Consider the following 22,140-nt stretch of genomic DNA (forward strand, 5'->3'; position numbering starts at 1 on the left):
GGTGCGACATTTTAATATTAGGTGCGACAAAATCGCATCGAATAACACTTAACATTAGCGAAATTTTTTCTCATCCGGATGAGTATCCGGTGCGACATGTCGCACCGAATATGAGCTTAGGTGCGACATTTAGGTGCGACATGTCGCACCTAATACCCTTATGCACCAGAAATGTGAATTTGTAGTAGTGGTGCTCGGAACTCAGATCACTTCGCGAGATAAGTGTAATCAATTTTCCAGGTTAACAATCTTTATGCTTTTTTTTAAGGGAGATCTTTATGCTTTATGTCCACGTATTTGAACATTGTTAGATAATTATTTGACGTAATGAGTTGTAGCACAAGGCCAAAAGCAGATAGCCGACAAGATACATCTAAAATCAACCTCAAGCATTTAATTTTGAAAGAACCATTTCAAAATTTGTAACTTTCAAATACAAGACCAAAACTTTATAAGACCAATATACATTATCTCCTCATGAACTCTCTCACTATATTACAAGTATTATTAGCACATATGCCTATCACAAAACACCCATCACCAAAAAGTAAATATACAAAAAAAAAAAAAAAAAAAAAAAAAACATGGCTCACAAAAACAGTCCTTATTTGCTCATTTCACTCTCTATTATAATAGCCCTAATCCTAGCCCTAGCGACCACCGTCCAGGCCATGGACTACATCGTAACCAACACCGCGGGCTCGACCCCTGGTGGGGCCCGCTTTCACAGCCTGATCGGCGAAGCCTCGGCGCTTCAAACTCTAAGAGACGCCACGGAGTTCATATGGCAAATCTTCCAGCAGAGCACTCCGGAATCCCGAACGCCCGTGTCTCAAATCACCCTGATCATCGAGGAAATGGATGGCTTGGCCCAAGCTTCAGACTCTGTGATCAAACTCAGCGCTGGCTACGTGGGAACATTCTCCGGAGACCTGAGGAGAGAGATCACCGGAGTTTTGTATCACGAGACCGTCCACGTGTGGCAGTGGGACGGCAACGGCCAGGCCCCGGAAGAGCTCATCGAGGGGATCGCGGAGTTCGTTAGGCTCAAGGCTGGCTTTGTGAAGAGCCAATGGGTCGGGTCCGGAGGCGGAGACAGGTGGGACCATGGGTATGACGTCACTGCCAGGTTCTTGGAGTACTGCGACGGTCTGAGGAGTGGGTTTGTGGCTGAGCTAATTAAACTGTAAAATGAGGACTGGTTACAGTAACGCCTTCTTTGTTGACCCTCTTGGCAAACCAGTTGACCAGCTTTGGATTGATTACTCGGCCAAGTATGCTAATTAATTAGGTTGCTGAAGCTGGCTAAGCTTTGTCGGCTCTGGAAGTTATCGAAATTATATACGAATGGATGAACAAGATGGTGCGTATTGTATTGAATGTATGCATTGGATATTTGCATCTAAGGTCTACGTGTCACCTGATTGATCTTTATATATTTTGTTTTCCCTTGGCATTTAATATACTCGAATTTGTAGTATGGTCATTTTTACACTAATACTCCAGCTGGTATTTCTCTACTTGCCTATACTAGGAGTGGTGGACAAAACGCTTCGTCATTCTCTTTTCATGCCACGTTTCAAAGTTACTTTTTTTTTTCCTTCCTTTAATTGATACCGATGCTACTCGTTTGTTGGTCTATCTCCTTGTTTCTTCTTTTTATTATGTTTTTTTTCTTTTGCTCAGATCACAAAAAGAGCGGGACATTATTCGCGGGTATATATTTTTTTTGGCTTTGCGTGACAGACACTTAGTCGCGCAAATATTTTGGGATATATATTTCCTATGTTGCGAAATTGATCTCGGAAGCTGAAGCCGAATATGAAAGTTAAAAAACTACAATTACACATCTTATTTAGAAAAAAAATTAAGATTTAAAACTAATTACTTTTTTATGATGATAGCTCAAGTTGACAAAGATGTTTGAAGATCAACTCAGTCAAGCCTCTGCTATGAGTGAGACGCCGGATGTAGCTGCTATTGAGGAGGAGGTCACTCGTCACATTCGGAAGTCTGGTACGTGGTTTGACACTGAATTTGGACGAGCTCGCTGACATGGTAGTTGAATCTTCTTCTCGGACCGACGCACACAAGGAGAACAAGAGGTTGAGGAAAGTACTAGATCGAGTAAAGTCGTTTATAAAAGAGAAATTCGGAAATGAGTTTGCGTCGGATGATGATGTTAGTGATGAGTAGCTTCATATCTTTTATAGTTTGTCATGTGTTGTACATATTAGTACTTTATTTTGTTAGTGTTCGAATAATTTTGGTACTACTGATGTCATTAAATAAATGTATTAGATCATTATTAATTAAGTCAAAATTGATGTGGTCTAATTTAAAATAATATTTGTGACTTCAGGACATATTTGTCATGAAGTTATTATGTGGTTACCATAAATGCTAATCTAATTTGATAAAGGGGTCAAATTAGAAATAAGCAATTGTTATTAGTAACTGTTTGACAGTTATTAATAACAGGGTAGGTCCCTGATTGCAGAACATATGATCTTTTCTTGTATCCCATCAATAAGAATTCTCCAGACTCAGGAAAACTGCAATCAAAAGATCATCCAACTCTTTGTGTATGCAATTCATGGATTCAAATACGATTCCACTATTAAGATCTATGGTTTGGTTTATCTTGAATTGAATTAGGATTAATTTAGGGATTCAAAATCCTAACAGTGGTATCAGAGCATTCCTTATTTAATTGATGAGAATTTTGCCGATATTAATGGCGGTCTTTAGTCGTTTATGATTACTTGGATTTTGTCTATAGTTCGTTTTTTTTTTTTTTTTTTTTTTTTTTTTTTTTTTTTTTTTTTTTTTTTTTTATGGAATTGACAACAATTTGTTTTGCCACTGTGATATAATCTAAGTCGGTCGATTATGATTTTGTATATTGCTTGCGCACTCACTTCTGCCTTGCGATATTAATTCTGTGGGTTGGGTTTTCTGAATCGTGGTTCTGTGAATAATGGCATTGCATTGTGTTGTGATTATTTTAGTTTTTTTTTTGTTCAGTGGTCATACGTGATAATTAAGATATGTGTAGCATATTTATGGAATATTCATTGTGCAAATAGATTGTGGTTTTCCTTCTGCTTTATGAATTTTAAGGACTACAACTTTAGTTTTTTTTTTTATTATTATTGACAATGCAATAGTAGTGCATGTATATATATTTAGGCACTTTTTATTATTATTAGAAACCAGTGCATATTTATGAATGCATATAAGTCAAATTATTCAAGATTAACCTATAAAGTGTTATAGACACATAATTAAAGTTTCAATAATTCAAATAGATGATAATTATATATTATTTTTGTCCATTATTCTCAATAAATTAATTGAAGCAAAAATGTCGCCAAAGTGACCTCTCTTGTGTAGATTATTTATGAAGAATTTTGGATGTTATGTGTGTGTTAATTTATGCGGATACTAATCGGCCTAAAGGAAGATTAGTGACTGGCTAAATTACATATACGTATTTGTGATGATAAACATGTAACAATAGTAAAGTTTTACTTGTGAATAATTGATCGATCCAAAGATAGATTAATTATTTGACAAACCTTATTGTTAATGTTTGATCATTACAACAAGAATATCGTTAGCAATTAATATTATTGTCCAAAGACTTGGTATTGATGTTGCATTAGGTATCTTGGGATGAGATTTACCAATATTTGAATTTTATTTCTTATTAAGGTTAAAGTTTTGTGTATATATGTTTATGTGATTGTATTGTTCTATTTCAGCTGTTGCTACTGTATCTGCTAATCTCAATTCGGTTCCGGTCCTTAATGGCAACAACTTTAAGGATTGGAAGGAGAACATGATGATTGTTCTTGGCTGCATGGATCTTGACTTATCGCTTAGAATGGATAAGCCGGCTTCTCTTACGGATGCTAGTTCCACCGATGATAGGCGGATCTATGAGAAGTGGGACCGTTATAACCGAATGAGTCTTATGACCATCAAGCGCGGCATACCTGAAGCTTTTAGGGGTGCGGTGTCTGAACAGATCACCAATGCCAAAGATTTTCTTGCTGAAATCGAAAAACGCTTTGAAAAGAGCGATAAGGCTGAAACGAGCACTCTTTTGAAGAAGCTTATTTCAATGAAGTTCAAGGGCAATGAAAATATAAGGGAGTACATTATGGAACTGTCTCATATTGCTTCAAAGCTTAAAGGACTCAAACTTGAGTTATCGGATGACTTGCTTGTCCATTTGGTCCTTATATCTCTCCCTCCTAAATTCAGTCAATTTCAGGTCAGTTATAACTGCCAGAAAGAGAAATGGTCTCTTAACGAGCTCATTTCATTTTGTGTTCAAGAGGAGGAAAGATTGAAGCAAGATAAGACTGAAAGTGCTCGTTTGGCAAGTAGTACCTCTAAAAGTAAGAATCTCAAGAGGAAAAATGAGGCTGCTAAAGATAAAGGTCCAGCACTAAAAAAACAAGCCCAACATGAGCTTCCAGAGGGTTGTTTCTTTTGCAAGAAGCATGGACACGAGAAGAAGGAATATCCTAAGTATTGCATATGGCGTCAGAATAAAGGTACATTCCTTGCTTTAGTCTGTTCTGAGGTTAATTTGGCTTCAGTACCTAGAAACACTTGGTGGTTAGATTCTGATGCTACTTCTAACATAAGGGTTTCGATGCAGGGTTACCTGAGCTACCGAAGGCCAAGTGATGCCGAGAGACGCATCTATGTTGGTGATGGCAAGTCGGTAGATGTGGAAGCAATTAGGCATTTTAGATTGTTATTAAGTACTGGTTATTATTTGGATTTAATAGATACTTTTGTTGTACCGTCGTTTAGACGGAATTTGGTTTCTGTTTCTTATTTGGACAAATTAGGATATTGTTGATCATTTCAAGACAGTGTGTTCATTTTATCTATTAATTCTAAAGTTGTTGGGACCGGTTCACTTCTTATTTATGACAATCTTTATATGCTTGAAACTGTTGCTTCTTATAATGAAACCTTGAATGTGGAATCACGTGGTACTAAGCGCAAATTAAGCAATGAGAATTCAAGTTCTTTATGGCACAAGCGATTAGGTCACATTTCTAGAAATAGAATTGATAGGCTTGTTTCCAAAGGAATTTTGGATCAAATTGATTTTTCAGACTTTGATGTATGTGTTACATGTATCCAAGGAAAACCGACTATAAAGAAGAAAATAGGTGCATTAAGGGAAACAGACGTCTTGATACATACAGACATTTGTGGACCATTTCATACTCCTTGGAATGGTCAACAATATTTTGTATCATTCATAGACGACTATTCAAGATATGCATACATTTTTCTTGTTCATGAAAAGTACCAAGTATTGGACGTGTTCAAATCATTTAAAGCCGAAGTTGAGAACCAACTCAACAAAATGATAAAGAAAGTCAAATCTGACCGTGGTGGTGAGTACTATGGTAGATATGACGGCTCAGGTGAACAACGTCCGGTACCCTTTGCCAGATACCTAGATGAGTGTGGTATCGTCCCACAATACACTATGCCTAGGTCACCCAGAATGAATGGTGTTGCTGAAAGACGAAATCGGACTCTTAAGGATATGGTAAAGAGTATGATTAGTCATTCAACCTTAACAGAATCACTCTGGGGAGATGCACTTAAGACCGCAGCCTACATTTTAAATAGGATACCTACTAAAGCCGCTGTCAAAACACCTTATGAGTTTTGGACCGGGCGAAAGCCTAGTTTAAAGCATTTTCATATTTGGGGTTGTCCTGCTGAAGCAAGGCCTTATAGGACGAGTGAAAAGATATTGGATCCCAAAACAGTAAGCAGCTACTTTATTGGGTACCCAGAACGATCAATGGGGTATAAGTTTTATGATCCTAAAGTTAAGACAATCTTTGAGATGGGAACTGCAACATTCTTTGATGATATTGAGTTTGGTGGGAGAAATAAAGAAAAAGACTTTGTCTTTCAGGAGGATTCGGACTCAACAATTTCTATTGAGGAAAGTTTAATTCCTATTCTAGTTACTTTTGATAATGTTCAAGATTTTGTTCCTATCATCAATCAAGAGCAACAAGACATTGTCATTCAAGCACCCGAGGTACAAACTCAACAACATCAAGATCAAGTGCCTTTTCGGCGGTCCAATAGAGAAATGAGAAATGCTATACCAGATGATTACATAGTTTTTCTTCTCGAAAATGAGGATGGTTGTGGTGTGATGGAAGATGACCCCGTCAACTTCCAAAATACCATGAATGATACAAACTCTGTAAAGTGGATTGAAGCGATGAATGAAGAGTATAAGTCTATGCAAGACAATAAAGTTTGGGAACTTGTCCCATTGCTTGAAGGAAAGAAACCTATTGGTTGCAAATGGATTTTTAAAACCAAAAGGGATTCAAAGGGTAATGTGGATAGGTATAAGGCTCGTCTTGTAGCAAAAGGTTATACTCAAAAGGAAGTGATTGACTTTAAAGAGACCTTTTCTCCTATTTCATCAAAGGACTCTTTTCGGACAATCATGGCACTTGTTGCACATTTTGATATGGAACTCCATCAAATGGATGTCAAGACGGCGTTTCTCAATGGAGACATTGAAGAAACCATCTATATGGTGCAACCTGAAAACTTTGTGTTGGGAGACCCAAAGAAGATGGTTTGCAAATTGACAAAATCCATTTATGGACTAAAGCAAGCTTCCCGTCATTGGTACCACAAATTTCATCAAGTGATTCTCTCGTATAATTTTGAGAGCAATGTTGTTGATGATTGTGTGTATCACAAGTTCAATGAAACTAAACATATGTTCCGGTTTTGTATGTCGATGACATACTACTTGCCACCAACGATAAATGCATGTTGCATGAAACCAAGAAATTTCTATCTAATTATTTTGAGATGAAAGATCTTGTGATGCCTATTTTGTATTAGGAATCTAGATTTATCGAGACCGTTCTCGAGGTTTACTTGGATTATCACAAAAGAACTACATCGATAAAGCGCTTAAAAGATTTAGCATGTATGATTGTAAATGTAATATACGAACTTTTGTAACGCTCGACTTGTGGATTTGAATAAAATAAACGAGCTTCCGTTTGTTACAATTATGTTTTGAGTGAATGATGGACGTATAAGTTTCCCGAGTTAATTTAAAATATATTAAGGTAAGGAAAAATCTCGGAATAAATAAAGGAATTATCGAGTTTATCTCGACTAATAAATTATTTCCGAGGAAATATTCCGGAAACTAATTTAAGAAATAAATTCTCAAGGACGAGAATTAATTCCGAGAAACCTTAAATATATTTTAATTAATTTAGAACGAACGAGAAAATTCTCGGTTCGAATCATATAATTGTAATCCCTTCGGTTATGGGTTTAATTAAATAATTATATGAAGAGGACTTGGTTGTGATGATTTTTAAGGGACCCATTTGAAAGAAAACAAGGAAAAGAGATTGGTTTGTGAATAATAGGATAAGGATTGCCACGTGACGTTCTTATCCCCTCTTTCTCTTATCTTCTTCACGTGCACTATATCTTCTCTTCTTCTCCTTCTTCACGCGATCACCTGCAAAGGATAACAAAGAAGAAAAAAAAAATTCAAGCAACAAAAGCTTCGGCCATCTTCAAGCTTCACCAAGCCTTACCTTCACCGCCATCTTCTCTCTCTCTTCTCCTTCCTTTCTCCTCTTCGCGCGCTGTCGGCCGAGCTCTCCATCGCCGCGCGCTCCAGTTGAGGAAGAACGAGGTCGCCGTGAGTTGTGTGGACACCGGAGCGAGCGTGACCACCGGAGAAGGGTTGAGTAAGGACCGGAGAATAAGCTTATTTCGTGATTGAAAGTAAGGAATTTCTTCTCCTTGGTTTGATTCATGATTAGGGTTCATAGATCCATTTTTGGGGGTTTTTGAATCCGAGTTGAATCTGAGATTTTGGTTGGTTTTGTTTGTTCTTTGAGCTTGGTTGTTGTTGATTATGAGATGAATTTGATGATTGAGCATGAAATTCTTGGATTGGGTTTGATTTTGGACGAAAATGAATATGTTTCAGATAAGGTGATAAAACGGACGTGGGCAGTCCGATGTGTTATGAGTTTATTTTTGTTGATATTTTTTCTGGATAGTAGACGTTATGAGCTTTCTAAAATGACCAAGAACGTGTAAATCCGTGGAGTATTGAAAGAGTTATGAATTTTTGAAATCTGTGTTTGAAAGCTGGGAAAAATGGGTATACCGAATTGATAAGCTGAAATTGTGTGATGCTTTTGAGTTAGCTGCCTTGGTCCAAAATTGGTTTGTAATACCTTGTTAGAAAGATGTGGATGTTAATTTCATTCTGAAATTGGAATCGTTGGATTTCGAGCTGTATAGCTCGAGTTATGATGCAATTTTTAGACGCTGTTCAAACCAGTCCGATTATGTGCAAATTTTGATTATGGGTTTGAATCGGGGACTTGAGTCGAGATTGTGCAATTGTTTGTGTATGTTTGGTATCGATGAGAATATGATGTGCCTTGTGTTTGAATATGGATACGAGTGTTTGCGCTCGTTTGGTTGTAGGATTGCTCGTTGTGTCTCCGGAATCGTTTGGTTGTGTGACTTGCTTGGGTCCGGATTTTGAATAGAGTATGTTTCCGGGCTCGTTGAATTGTCTCGAGGAATTTAGTTTTGATTTCGGAAATTTATGTGAGCTTGGAATCATGAATTTGACTAGTTATCGGATTCCGCGAAAGGGATTACAGAATTAGACGGACGAGCGAGAACCAACAAAGTCAAAGGCAACGAAGCAGGAATTTGAAGTTTCGAGGAAAGTGTTATCGATGTTAAAACTCGATTAACTCTTCCTTTGACGTTTCGACAAGTGTCAAGTATTCCGGAGAACGTGAAAAGCAAGACATCGCTGGAAGTTGTCGAACTTTCTGTCGAGCTGTTCCAGGTAAGCGTGGAGACATAAGTCAACTACTTACCAAGGGAATAATCCTGTTTACGTGCATTTTCGTGTTAATAATAATAAAGAGTAGGAAAAGCCTTAAAAGACTCAAACATTGAAGATTAAGGCTTCGGCCACTCTTTATGGAAAATTTTAGTCGGGTTTTTACCCATAGGTTCAAACGCTAACTTGAACCAGCCACGTTGCTACTTTGTTGTAGTTAGATCCCTCTGCTAACCATAGGCCTTGGCTAGATCTGAGGTGACAGGAGAGCAAGTTGGACTCTCGGATTCGAGCCGAGGGTAGAAGTACCAGGAGTCACGTCCCGAGTCTTCAACCTAAAACACTTAACGAGCATGAAAGGGAAACAATAATTCTTTCGGGATTTAACCCGAAACGCTCTCCTGTATATGCTTAGTTGTGTACTCTATACGCTAGAGTACCCAAAGATTAAAAACGTTGTCGGTGGTACCTACAAGTCACTGACTTGTATGAAGCGGATTTAGAAATCCGTGCGCTGAGTACTCTTTACGCAATGGGTGAAGGTCGCGATTCGCGAGCTCATTATGGGACTGGAGACTCGACGGTAGCTGATGCAGGCACCGTACGGCGGAATGGGTGAAGGTCGCGATTCGCGAGCTCATTGCCGTCAAGAGCCCAGTAGGCGCGGACGTCCTAATGAGAAGGAAATGGTACCACTAGTGGATCCCAGACAAAACGAAAACTCTAGGCCAGCGGAAGGCGGCTGCTCGAAGCCTGAAGTTGGTCTCTTGCCATTCCGGAGGACCTTGCGGAGTGACAAGTGTTAGCTAGGATGTGATCACACATTATGCATGCTATAGAATTAGCGGTAATGGCATCCTGCATTCTTATGTGATTATTTGCACGTCACATGGCTCTGCATTATATGTTTTCTTTCATAGGTTAGACTCCCGCTTACTGAGTCAATCGACTCATAGCTTTATGACCCTTGGTAATATAGATAAGGGAAAAGCTTGTAAGCGGAAAACGAGATCGAAGACCGAGACCGAGCGCGTATTGCCTTGACCTATGGGCTATGGGGTTTCTTAACCGGGGGTTAGTATCTTTTGTTAAAACATTCCGGAATGTATTTGTATAGGAGTCGCTATAAGACTCTAAGTTATAAAAGCGAAAAATTTCCCCGGATTTTCGCAAACTATTTTAATATATATAAAAGTATTATGATCTATTGTTTAATATGTATGATATTGGAGTTGATCGGTCGCGGCTCGTGGGCGAGCTGAAGCTCGCGGGTCGTGACAGTAAACTAGGAGACACCCCTGTCGCTAAAGGAGACAAATTCAGTCTCGATCAATGCCTAAAAGGAAATCTTGAGATTCAAGAAATGGATAAGATTCCCTATGCTTAAGCAATTGGGAGTCTTATGTATGCTCAGGTTTGTATGCGTCCGGATATTGCGTATATTGTTGGAATTTTAGGCAGATACTTAAGCAATCCAGGTATGGATAATTTGAAAGCAGCCAAACGGGTCATGCGATACTTGAAAAGAACAAAAGATCACATACTCAGCGCACCAATAGTCAGACCATTTGGAGATTATTGGTTATTCTGACTCTGATTTTGCGGGATGCCAAGATAGTAGGAGATCCACATCAGGCTATGTCTATTTGTTGGGTGGTGGAGCTATATCATGGAAGAGTGCAAAACAGACTCTTATAACTTCATCCATCATGACGGCAGAATTCGTAACATGTTATGAGGCATCCAACCATGGTATATGGCTGGGGAATTTTGTCACGGGGCTGCGTATTGTGGAAGGAATTGAAAGGCCGCTTAAGTTATATTGAGACAGTAAATCAGTCATAATGTATTCCAACAACAACATGAGCTCGACGAAGTCGAAACATATCGACATCAAGTTCTTAGTTGTTAAGGAAAGAGTGCAAAGTGGACAGATTTACATAGAGCATTTAGGAACAAACTCCATGATAGCGGACCCTCTTACAAAGGGTCTACCACTAAAGGTCTTTCACAAACACACTTCTCATATGGGTGTTGTAGAGCTTCAGGATATTTAGATTCGGTGGGAGTTTGTTTGTTTATTTTATTTATGTTGTGCGCTTTATGTTTGTTTGTGTTGTTTGTATACACAAATATTTATTGTTTCTGATCAGATTTATGGTATTAGTTTATTACATTTTGCATATTCAGGATAAAGTTTGATCTCTTTAAAGTATGATCGGATAAAATTAATATGAATAGATCACCTTACATATAATTTTATCTACCACATATTCATGATTGATCTATGTCATTTGATTATATTGATGTATGTGACCCAAGGTTCGAAATGTTGTTTTCGTTGCCGTTTCGAGGCTCCTGATTTACGGAAAATCGTCATGTCGATGGAAAATCGAACGGAAAAATTGTGGAAAAGGTCAAGCGAAATGCCGTTTTCAAATACCGTTTTCGATGGAAAACCGACGTACCGGTGGAAAACCGAATGGAAATAATGTTATATAATATGTTATATATATGTATTTTTTTCTTTTTAATTGAGATTTATATCAATTATATTTTTATAATCTTCAATATCTAATTGCTTTTTGCACAGATATAATATCAAATACTATCATTAGTATATTTAATACATAATATATAAGTTATAACAAATTTATTATTTCTTTTCTTTTTTAAATAATTTTTTATATCATATATTAGCTTAAAATTCGTAAAAGAATGGTAATAAAATAAAATAAACAAATATATATTAATTATTAAGTACATGAGCAGCTTCAGCCACTAGTCATCCACATGCAGACTTGAGAGTAAGATTAAATTTTTAATTAAAAAATTTATTAAAAACTGACAATGGTTCCTTCTCTCCTTCTTCTTCTTCACAAACTAAAAAATGGTGTTTCTTCACCAAAAAAAAAAAAAAAAAAAAACCAGTCGCACTTAAAAGCAAAAAAAAGCCTACATCAACTATTTCCGCCGAAATTCTTCATTTTTTTTTATCTTTACATACAACGAAAACGTTAGATCGTTTTTTGACGGAATGACACGTCGTTTCGCGATTATCGAACGACATTCTAAGAAGAAACAAAAAATACACTCTTCGTCGACCGCTAGACCACCGACATCGGCGGCGCCGACGAAAGTCGCCGATTTTCCCGGCGTTTAGAACCGTGATGTGACCACTGACGTGTTTAGTTGTGATTGATACAACGAAACAACTTTGATCATATATTGATGTAATTGATGGACGATATTATAATATGCCACATCATGATAATGACAAAACATTTTCTGCGCCCTAAGGTTGACACATTTATTTTATACATGTGTAGTTCAGTGGGAGATTGTTAGAATAATTTTGGGACTACTAATGTCATTAAATAAATGTATTAGGTCATTATTAATTAAGTCAAAATTGATGTGGTCTAATTTAGAATAATATTTGTGACTTAAGGACATATTTGTCATGAACTTATTATGTGGCTACCATAAGTGCTAATATAATTTGATGAGGGGCCAAATCAGAAATAAGCAATAGTTATTAGTAACTGCTTGACAGTTATTAATAACAGGGTAGGTCCCTGATTGCAGAACATACGATCTTTTCTTGTATCCTCATCAACAAGAATTCTCCAGACTCGGGCAAACTACAATCAGAAGATCATCCAACTTTTTGTGTTTGCAATCCATGGATTCAGGTACGCTTCCCCTATTAAGATCTATCGTTTGGTTTCTCTTGAATTGAATTAGGATTAATTTAGGGATTCAAAATCCTATCAGTTACTTGTTGGAATTGATCTAGGGTTTAAGAAAAATTTTAACGCTTCATTAAGCTGCGGAATTTTAAAAATTTTCTTTTTCAAGTAAAACAGTTTTTACTAACCTAGACAAAGAGCAAGTACATGTAAATAAAACTAATATGAGCATAATAAATTTACTAACCTCTTTGGAAGCTTGAACGTTGATGAGCCTTCGGAAGGTTGAAAACGTTCGTCTCCCTCGCAGCACGTCTCTCTTTCTTTCCTCGGCAACTCGATGCAACCACGAAAGTTTCTATCACTAAATCACTCGAAATAAAAGGAATTAGTGTGTGAGCACTTTTAAACACTACGACTTAAGAACGAGTCTTGAAGTCGCAGAGCTAAACTCTAGGTCAAATGAGGACCTAGGTGCCAAAATAATAAAACGAAATTGACTAGAGAGAGAGAGGAGAGGGGCGGCCAAGTTCTAGAGAGAGAGTCTCTCAAATCTCTTAAACTTGGATGAATGAAAAGTGTGGAATGAGGCTCTTATTTATAGGAGAGGTCTCACCTTCAATAATGTAATTTCCTCTTCTATAGAATATCACATATTCATGAGCCAATTTCCCTTTTCCTTCATAGAGGTGCACGGCCAAGACTTACCAAGTAAGTCCTTGGATTTGTTTCCTCTTTTGTTTGCTTCTCCCTTGACCCATGTGGCCGAAATTCCCTATGCATGTGTGGGAAATTTGTTTCCTCTTTTTCTTTTGGCAAGTATCATGATACATTTATGCACAAAATATTCTCTCTTTCTTTGAGTATTATGGGCCCCTATTTCAATCTAGAAGGGGCTTCTAGAAGCTTCTTCATTTGTTCATGACAACATGAAAAAGGCCCATTAAGAATTTTCAATAAAATTCTTATGAAATGAAATTAATCCACAAGGCCCAATGATCAAGTCATGGCCGAGTGTTATTGAGTCATCAAATGACCTTATCAAAAAATTTATTGACATTCATTTCATCCTATGTCTCAAAAGACAAAAATACATTTTTGACTATTTTCGTTCTTGTTTTGACTTAGCTTCCAGTTTAACTATTCCTAATCGATGTGATTCGTGACAGTGACCTCATGGATCCAAATGAACAAAGCTTGAGCTAAAATACTTGGACTCAAAAGTTCACAATTCTTTTCCAAGTTTAGCTTAATGTCAACTGACTCCACTAAAGAGTTGACACTGAGAATCTCTCGGTTCAAATGAATTTATTTTCTACTCAAGAATTCAACCTAATTGTAATGAGTGGATCCACAGAATATTATCAGTGTTTACGCTTCATGAATATCATCAGCTAGTCGGGATTTACAAAATTACCATTTTACCCTTCTAGCTGTTATTTCCTCAACTCCTTTGTCGCTTGTGAATAAGTTAGAAACAATGTATTGACGAGGAGCTAACAAGTCACATTGTTTCATCCAAAAGAGTCAAGACTCAATTTGGACACTGGCCAGTTCATTTATTCACACTCCAAGGAACAAAGCATGAGGTGATATACATTGCATTTTCAGCAATCTTGTACATGAATTCCATATCTATGAGAACTTCACAAAGTTACTCATGACATTCTCACAACTTAGTACTTCACCAATAGGCCTTGTTCGGAATCACATAGTGAGTCCGAACTCTGACTTTCTCAAATGAGAATACGTAAGGTGTGAAATGGCATGTCTCATTTCAGGATTAAGGTAAGCACGATGCAATTCATACGTAGTGACTTCGAGACATAAGAGGTTAAATGGTTTGTTCTTATCTTGTCTCTAGAAGTGCACTGGTCAATTCAGTACCTTCGGAAGATACCTAGAAGAATTATAGAGTCTCCAACTCTCAATGCCTCATAACCAGACATCATAGATTCTTCTAACAATCATACTGAGGTCAATAGTCCTTTGACCATTAGATTGCGAATATATCGTTTTAAGCAAACTACGAAGAGTTTGTTAATGCAAATCTACATTTGTCTATTCGTAAGTTGTTTAGTTTGTTAATGGACTAAAAGACTAAGGTTTTATCATAAAGCTTCAGACAAGGAAGATTGAATGAACGTTTCAACTTTTATTAATAAATAAGCAGTTACAAGCAAGAGTCTTCGTAAGACTATATGACATCAAATGTACATAAATACACACTACAACTCTTCTTGTGGGCACCATTGACAACATTACTACTTATAGTTTATGTTCAAATTTTAATCATATAACTATTTCAGTTTGAATCTGTTTGTCTGAATATGATATTTCATATTAAAAATGCATGCTTTAATATGCTAATAAATATATTTCTCAAAAGGCACATAATTTTTCGCGACATATATTTCTATCGCGCGTTTTTTTCCTGCCACACGGCGCGGATAACAGTTGTGGCGGGTGAATGACAATTTACGTGACAGAAATTTGTCGCGCACTGTCCTTGCGCGACTGATCAATCACAGAAAATTCTGTCGAGCATATACTTTGCGTGACAAAAGACTGTCTTGCGTGATAGATATATATGTCGCGCAATCCTTTGTTTCTTGTAGTGGTCTCACAATATGGTGCATGCAGACTATTTTGAGTATTTTCTTCGTTTTGAATTTTTAGACAGTTATGCTTGAATTTTAACATTTGAGATTTAAATAAGCTATATTTCTAACTCTCGGTGATAACAAAAGTGGAAGAAATAAGATAAGAATAAAGAGGAATGAGTGGAACATTAACGTTTGGGTCGGTGGAAGGTCGTGCTTGGGGTAGTTTGTGATATTCCGACGTTAGTGCGCAAGGAGGGCAAGAGTGAAGTGGTGAGGGGGTGAGGTTATTGTGGCAAGAAGAAGAAGAAGAAGAAGAAGATATGTTTATTAGGTTTGAAGGATGCAATTATTTATTTTGATATATTTTTTTAAAAAGGTTCAAAGAGTTTTCACCTTGTATTTCAAAGACCGCCGTGAAGAAGAGTTTGTGGAAATCCAACTCAAAACCAATTGGTATTAAGTGGAGGGTCTCAACCAATATATAAACACATGTTCATTCACACACACAAAATGTGGGACTCATTTCCCACTTCAATACCCTCCCTCACGCGTAGCGTGGTCGGGCAGGGCAGAAGAGCAATCCCCCTCACGCATGAGTGGGGCCAAATATGTGTATGAACGGTCAAGGTTCTGATATCATGTGGAAATCCAACTCAAAACCAATTGGTATTAAGTGGAGAGTCCCAACCAATATATAAACACATGCTCATTCACACACACAACCAATGTGGGACTCATTTCCCACTTCAATAGAGTTTACTACGGCAATTGGTATGCATTTAACTCTTTTGGTCAATTAATCAGGAGAGTGGCTATAAAAAAGAAGCTAATAAGGAGAGTGGCTATTATGAATCAAATGTTGGATGAAATATTATTTCAAACTTTTCAAAAAATTAATATAGTTATAGAACCATTTTTCTAGTAGACTTTGCGCGCGATTATTAAGATATCACCGTTTAAGCGAAACCCACTCCGAGTATGAGTTGGCCTTTATCATACCCTCTATCGTGTCCATTGTCATTTTTTTCATAGCTTTTATTTATGTCAAATGTTTGGCTATCAATCAACAAAATAAATATTATATTATATATATATATATATATATATATATATATATATATATATATATACATCTCAATTATTTAAGGAAAGAATATACACATAGTTATTTAACATTTGGGGTGGTTTGTGATATTTCGACGTTGGTGGAAGGAGGAAAAGAGTGAAGGCCGGGTGAGGTTATTGTGGTAAGAAAAAGAAGAAGAAGAAGACATGTTTTATTAGGTTCCTAGGACGAAGTTATTTATTTGGATCAATTAAAAAAAAAAAATTCAAAGAGTTTTCACATTGTATTTCAAAGATCGCCGTGCAAGAAAAGTTTATTACGGCGATTGGTATGCATTTAACTCTTTTGATGATCATTTTATAAGGAGAGTGACTAATGTTCAATTATTAATCAAATGTTGGATGAAATATTATTTCAAACGTTTCAAAAAATCATAAAGCTCTAGAACCATGTCTCTATAAAACTTTGCACACGGTTATTAAAATATCACCGTTTAAGTGAAACCGGTCAACTCCGTGCATGAGTTGGCCTTTATCATATCCTCTTTCATATCCATGGTCAACAAATAAATATTTTGTTATATATATATATATATATATATATATATATATCAATTATTTAAGGAAAAATATAAAAATAGTTATTTAAAAAATAAGTAGTTAAATAGGAAAAGTTTCAAGTTTTCAGTTATTTGTCAATTCTTTTTAACAGTCATTAAATTTTTTTGACGATTTATATAAGCAAGTCATCATTTAAAAAAAAATCTAATCATATGATCCAAAAATTTATTAAAACATGATATTTGAACATTTTAATTCTTTAACTAATTTTAGAATTTTTGTAACTATTTAATAGACATTAATTTCAATTGATTATTTATTACACCCATGGTTCAATACCACGTAATTGTATAACTAAAATTATGTATCCAAATTTTGTAATATGCTCTAATGTTTTTTTTTTTATTAAAAATAATATTAACCAAATTTAAAAGAGAGACTACCATTATACCATATGTCAACAGCGTTCAATAAAAAGCTGGAGTTAATGCATAAAATATTTATGATAAAAAAAAAGCTACCTGAATTTTTTTATAAACAATTTTTAAGATGAGAGAGCTAATTAATTTTGCACTGATTTTCTATGGTATAAATTTCAAGACCTGTATGATATAATAGAATTTATGTTGAAAGAAGCAAGCTGTAACTCGTTGAAAGTCCAAGTCATCCACCAAAGTCAAAGTCCGAAAGATATTACGAGTCCCTACAAATAAATAACATATCACTTAAATGAATGAATCATATTTTGATTATTCAACGAAGAAACCCGGATGTCACACGCTTTCACGTAATATACGCCAATTTCGTCAGCAGGAGAGAGGGAGAGAAAGAAAACTAGTAAAATTCCCGGAAAGTTATGAAAAATTATACAAGTTATTAGATATTAAGGCGAGCAATATGGTTGTGTCGATACTTTAATTCCTTAGCTTATAGAAAATATACATGCTACTCCTTTTCTACATAGATTAATTGAAGCAGTAATTAGGTCAATAGCTCAATAATTCACTTTAAAAAAAAACAATAATAAAAATTTCATTTTATTAAAAAATACTTTATTAGACCCGCAATAAATTAATGAATTAAAACAGTAAATTAATTAATTAAAGAGTAAATTAAATTTATTTTTTGGTTAACTAATTTATTGCGGACCATATGGACAATTTTTTAATAAAATAAATTTTAACTATAAATTTGAAAAGAATTTAAAAAGAGCGAGTGAAATAGCTAGTTGCAATTAATTCTTCTAAAGTCTTAATATTAAATTAATTAACTAAAATGAGTAAATAATAAATTACTCAGACAAATTATTTTAGTAATAAAGTAGTCTTATTACTTTTAGAAAACTTTTAAGCATTGGTATATTTGTACATGCGATTTTCAAATAATTTTAAATTTTATCACAAATAGTGTTTCAAACTATTATGTGAGTGACATCTTGGTCAATGAACTCAGTTAATGGAAAAAAATAGTTATGAAAACATTAAAAAAAATGTGACATTTTAATTGTGACGAGGACTATGTATATGACTAAATTAAACTACCTAACTTAACATTTTTAATGTAACTATCTAATAATTAAGATATAGACAAAATTAAAATAGAAGACGCATGCGTCAAACTATCAAAAACAATAAATATAAGTTAGGGAATATTTCTAACTATTATGTGCTATAATATCTTTTATTGATTGTAGTTATTAAGCTATTTCAAACAATTTATTTATATTTTATTACTTTTGAAATGAAAGCTAACCTAATCACCTTATATTTTTATTATTTAATCATTAGAACCAAATCTTACTCAAAAAATTTCAAAATTGAGTAACTTTTATTTAATTTTCAGGAGCAAGATGGTATTTTTTTTTAATGCTATTTAAAATTCTGAAGCACAAAGACTTCTGTAGCAACAAAGCCAAAAGCAGATATCCGACAAGATACATCTAAATGTTCTACCTGACGCATTTAATTTAGAAAGGACCATTTCAAAATTGCCAAGAACTTTCAAACACAAGACCAAGACTTTATGATACCCTCGTGATCTCAGTCCCCTATATAACGAGTCTTATAGCTTATATGCATATCAACAAAAAACCAAAAAAGGAAATATTAAAAAAAAAAAAACACCATGGCTCACAAAAACAGTCCTTATTTGCTAATTTCTCTCTCCATGATAATAGCCCTATCCCTAACCCTAGCGACCACCGTCCGGGCCGTGGACTACACTGTAACCAACACCGCGGGCTCGACCCCTGGCGGAGCCCGTTTCAACACCCAGATCGGCGCAGCCTCGGCGCGTCAAACCCTAAGCGCCGCCACGGAGTTCACGTGGCGGATATTCCAGCAAACCACTCCCGCGTCCCGAAAGTCCGTGTCTCGAATCTCCCTGATCGTCGAGGACATCGACGGAGTGGCCTTTGCCACGTCAAACGCCGAGATCCACCTCAGCGCTCGCTACGTGGGAGGTTACACCGGGGACCTGGGGAGAGAGATCGCCGGAGTTTTGTATCACGAGACCGTCCACGTGTGGCAGTGGGACGGCAACAGGCAGGCACCGGGTGGGCTTATCGAGGGGATCGCGGACTTCGTGAGGCTCAAGGCGGGTTTTGTGCCGGGCCACTGGGTCGGGCCCGGAGGCGGAGACAGGTGGGACCATGGGTATGACGTCACCGCCAGGTTCTTGGAGTACTGCGACGGTCTGAGGAGTGGCTTTGTGGCTGAGCTCAACAGTAAAATGAGGACTGGTTACAGTAACGCTTTCTTTGTTGACCTTCTTGGCAAACCAGTTGACCAGCTCTGGATTGATTACAAGGCCAAGTATGCTAATTAGGCTGATGAAGCTAGCTTAGCTTTGTCGGCTCTGGAGGTTATTCAAAATATATATACGAATGGATATGAACAAGATGCTGCGTATTGTATTAAATGTATGCGTTGGATAAATAAAGTCTTATTTGCACCTATGGTCTACGTGTCACCGGATTGATCTTTATATATTTTTTTTCCCTTGCCATTTATAATCCTTGGATTTCTAGTACGCTCAATTTTTAGACTAATATATATACCAGCTGGAGTGCAACCTAAGTAGCAGCATTATATTTAGGCTAAACTGTTCAATTTCATTTGCAAAAAAATAATATTAACGGAATTTAAAAGAGAGAGACTACCATACGTCATCAGTTTTCAATAAAATGGAGTTAATACATAAAATATTTACAAAAGCGCAGTTAAGCCAATAACTAAGTAGTCCAATAACTAAGTAGTCCATCCTGAATTTTTTAATTTATAAACAAAAGCGCAGTTAAGCCAATAACTAAGTAGTCCATCCTCATTTTAAAAATAAATCAATTGCATTTTATTAGAAAAATAATCTATCATCCCACAATAAATTAAATTAATTGGAGAGTTAATTAAATTAACTCTAGTAGACTATTCTTTTAATGAAATAAAACTTATATTAAAATTTCATAAACAAATTTTTTTTTAGTGAAATGACTAGTTATAACAAATATTTTAAAAACGAGAGGACTAATTAATTTTGCACTGGTTTTATGTTGAAAGAGGCGAGTTGTAACTCGTAGCAAGACCAATTCATCCACCAAAGTCAAAGTCCCAAAACTTTTGGTAATTATGAGTCCCTACAAATTAATAACATATCATTTAAATTAATGAATCATGTTGATTTTTCAACGCAGAAACACACAGCGGATGTTACACGCTGTCAAACGTGAGACCAGGGCAGAGTAGAAGCAGAGAAAGAGAGAGAGATGAGAGACGAGATAAGGTTGTATGACTTGTATCTGTTTGATTAATTGACTGAATGAATTTTACATTTACAACTGAAATATAAATATTAAATACCATATACCAAACTAATTACAGTCATTCATCTATAACAAACTTAGATCTAAGGGAATGTTTGGCTGGATGGAATAAGGTTGTAATGAAATGGAATGGCAAAAAAAACATTGCATTGTTTGATTTGCTTAATTTTAGGAGAATCATCATTCAGAATGGTCATTCGGTCATTTTTTTATGTAATTCCTATTACTCGGGTAAGCGGGGAGAATTTCTTATTCCATCAATAATAATTCATTTTTTTCCCAAACTATCTGATCAGTACTTTTCAAAACAATTTTATATAGAAATTTGTAACTAACTAAGTCATTATAAACTTAACGTTTAGGATATAGTCAACTTTTGAAAACTTTAGAAAAAATAGTCAAACAGATGAGGTGATACGTGAATAACTCATTTGAATTTTTCATTTTGTCATTTGTTTAAAGCAACTTTTTTTCTACAGTTCGTCACACACATACTTTCTCTCGTACAGTTTTTTTTTTAAATCAAAACTTTAAAAATCCACATTTTTTCGTATGAACTCGAAATTGAGTAATTCAAATTCCTATGAATTCATGGCGAGGAGAGCTTAAAATATAGACCCATTGTCATTAATTTTCGATTTTTAAATTGTTTACATTTTTTGTTAATTATAGCATGTTTAATGAGGATATTTAAGTCAAATATAATTACCCTTGTCTATTTTCCTAAACGTTTGTAAACGTTAGATACATCCCAATTTTATAGTTTATTTTTTGTTATAAATTTACAACACCCTTTTATATATCATATCCCTATACACTATTTTTCAAGTTGCCGGAGAGTATTTTTCTTTTCTCAAAATAAAAAAAAACTCTCCGGCAGCTGGAAAAGTATGCCGGTCATACATTCCGAGGAGTTTCTGGGCGAGGTGGGAGTTGATGGAGGTAATGGTATTTTTTTTTCTAACTTGCTTTTCAGGCCCGAACACCGACAACTACGAAAAAAGAGAAGAGCATTTCTAACAAAATAATTACTCGACTGTTATAAACGTCTAATACAATGACATTAACTCTCCACTTTAATTCTTTCCAAAGTAAATGTCTCAAAAATGTGTTCTATTCTTCTACCTATTGCTAGGATTATACTTAAAGAATATATTCAGATATAAATATATTCATAAATATGTATATATATATATATATATGTTTATATATAAAAATTGTTTACACTGATGCTATAATCTATACATATCATTCTTTATTATTACAATTTTGAAAAAAAAAACTTGATAACAGATCTCTTTCTCTCTATATATGTATATATATCCCGTATGGGTAGATGTATAATTAATATTATACAAAAAAAAAAAAAATCACAATACTGCTACCTATAGATTAATATTGTTATTAATAAGAAGTATTATCATACATAGATATGCATAATTATGAATGATAAATTTTCAAATTAAT

The 22,140-nt window shown here is 35.4% G+C and overlaps 3 protein-coding genes and 1 long non-coding RNA gene across 4 annotated transcripts; all 4 read left to right on the forward strand.

Annotated features, from left to right (window-relative positions):
* Positions 1 to 583: 583 nt before the first annotated feature.
* Positions 584 to 2,304, forward strand: LOC149389161 (uncharacterized). The gene is given in 3 exon segments (XM_089624034.1): positions 584 to 1,175; positions 1,177 to 1,827; positions 1,905 to 2,304. Coding segments are annotated over 2 exon segments (702 nt in total). The 5' UTR covers position 584; the 3' UTR covers positions 1,288 to 1,827; positions 1,905 to 2,304.
* A 1,465-nt stretch (positions 2,305 to 3,769) lies between these two features.
* Positions 3,770 to 4,704, forward strand: LOC149389162 (uncharacterized). Its single transcript, XM_089624353.1, has 2 exons — positions 3,770 to 4,568; positions 4,676 to 4,704. The coding sequence occupies exons 1-2, from the start codon at positions 3,845 to 3,847 to the stop codon at positions 4,702 to 4,704; spliced, it is 753 nt and encodes a 250-aa protein (XP_089480479.1). The 5' UTR covers positions 3,770 to 3,844.
* Positions 4,705 to 7,282: 2,578 nt separating this feature from the next.
* On the forward strand, positions 7,283 to 10,143 carry LOC149389163 (uncharacterized). Its single transcript, XR_016301030.1, has 2 exons — positions 7,283 to 8,935; positions 9,912 to 10,143. It is a non-coding gene; the product is annotated as an uncharacterized LOC149389163 (long non-coding RNA).
* Positions 10,144 to 18,936: 8,793 nt separating this feature from the next.
* Positions 18,937 to 19,812, forward strand: LOC149389164 (uncharacterized). The gene has a single exon (XM_089624810.1). The coding sequence runs from the start codon at positions 18,981 to 18,983 to the stop codon at positions 19,680 to 19,682; it is 702 nt and encodes a 233-aa protein (XP_089480936.1). The 5' UTR covers positions 18,937 to 18,980; the 3' UTR covers positions 19,683 to 19,812.
* Positions 19,813 to 22,140: the final 2,328 nt, after the last annotated feature.

This window comes from Urtica dioica, chromosome 8 (genome assembly GCF_054948205.1).
Source record: "Urtica dioica subsp. dioica isolate 48M chromosome 8, U.dioica_male_clone48M_v1_H2, whole genome shotgun sequence".
In the NCBI taxonomy this organism is placed as follows: domain Eukaryota; kingdom Viridiplantae; phylum Streptophyta; class Magnoliopsida; order Rosales; family Urticaceae; genus Urtica; species Urtica dioica.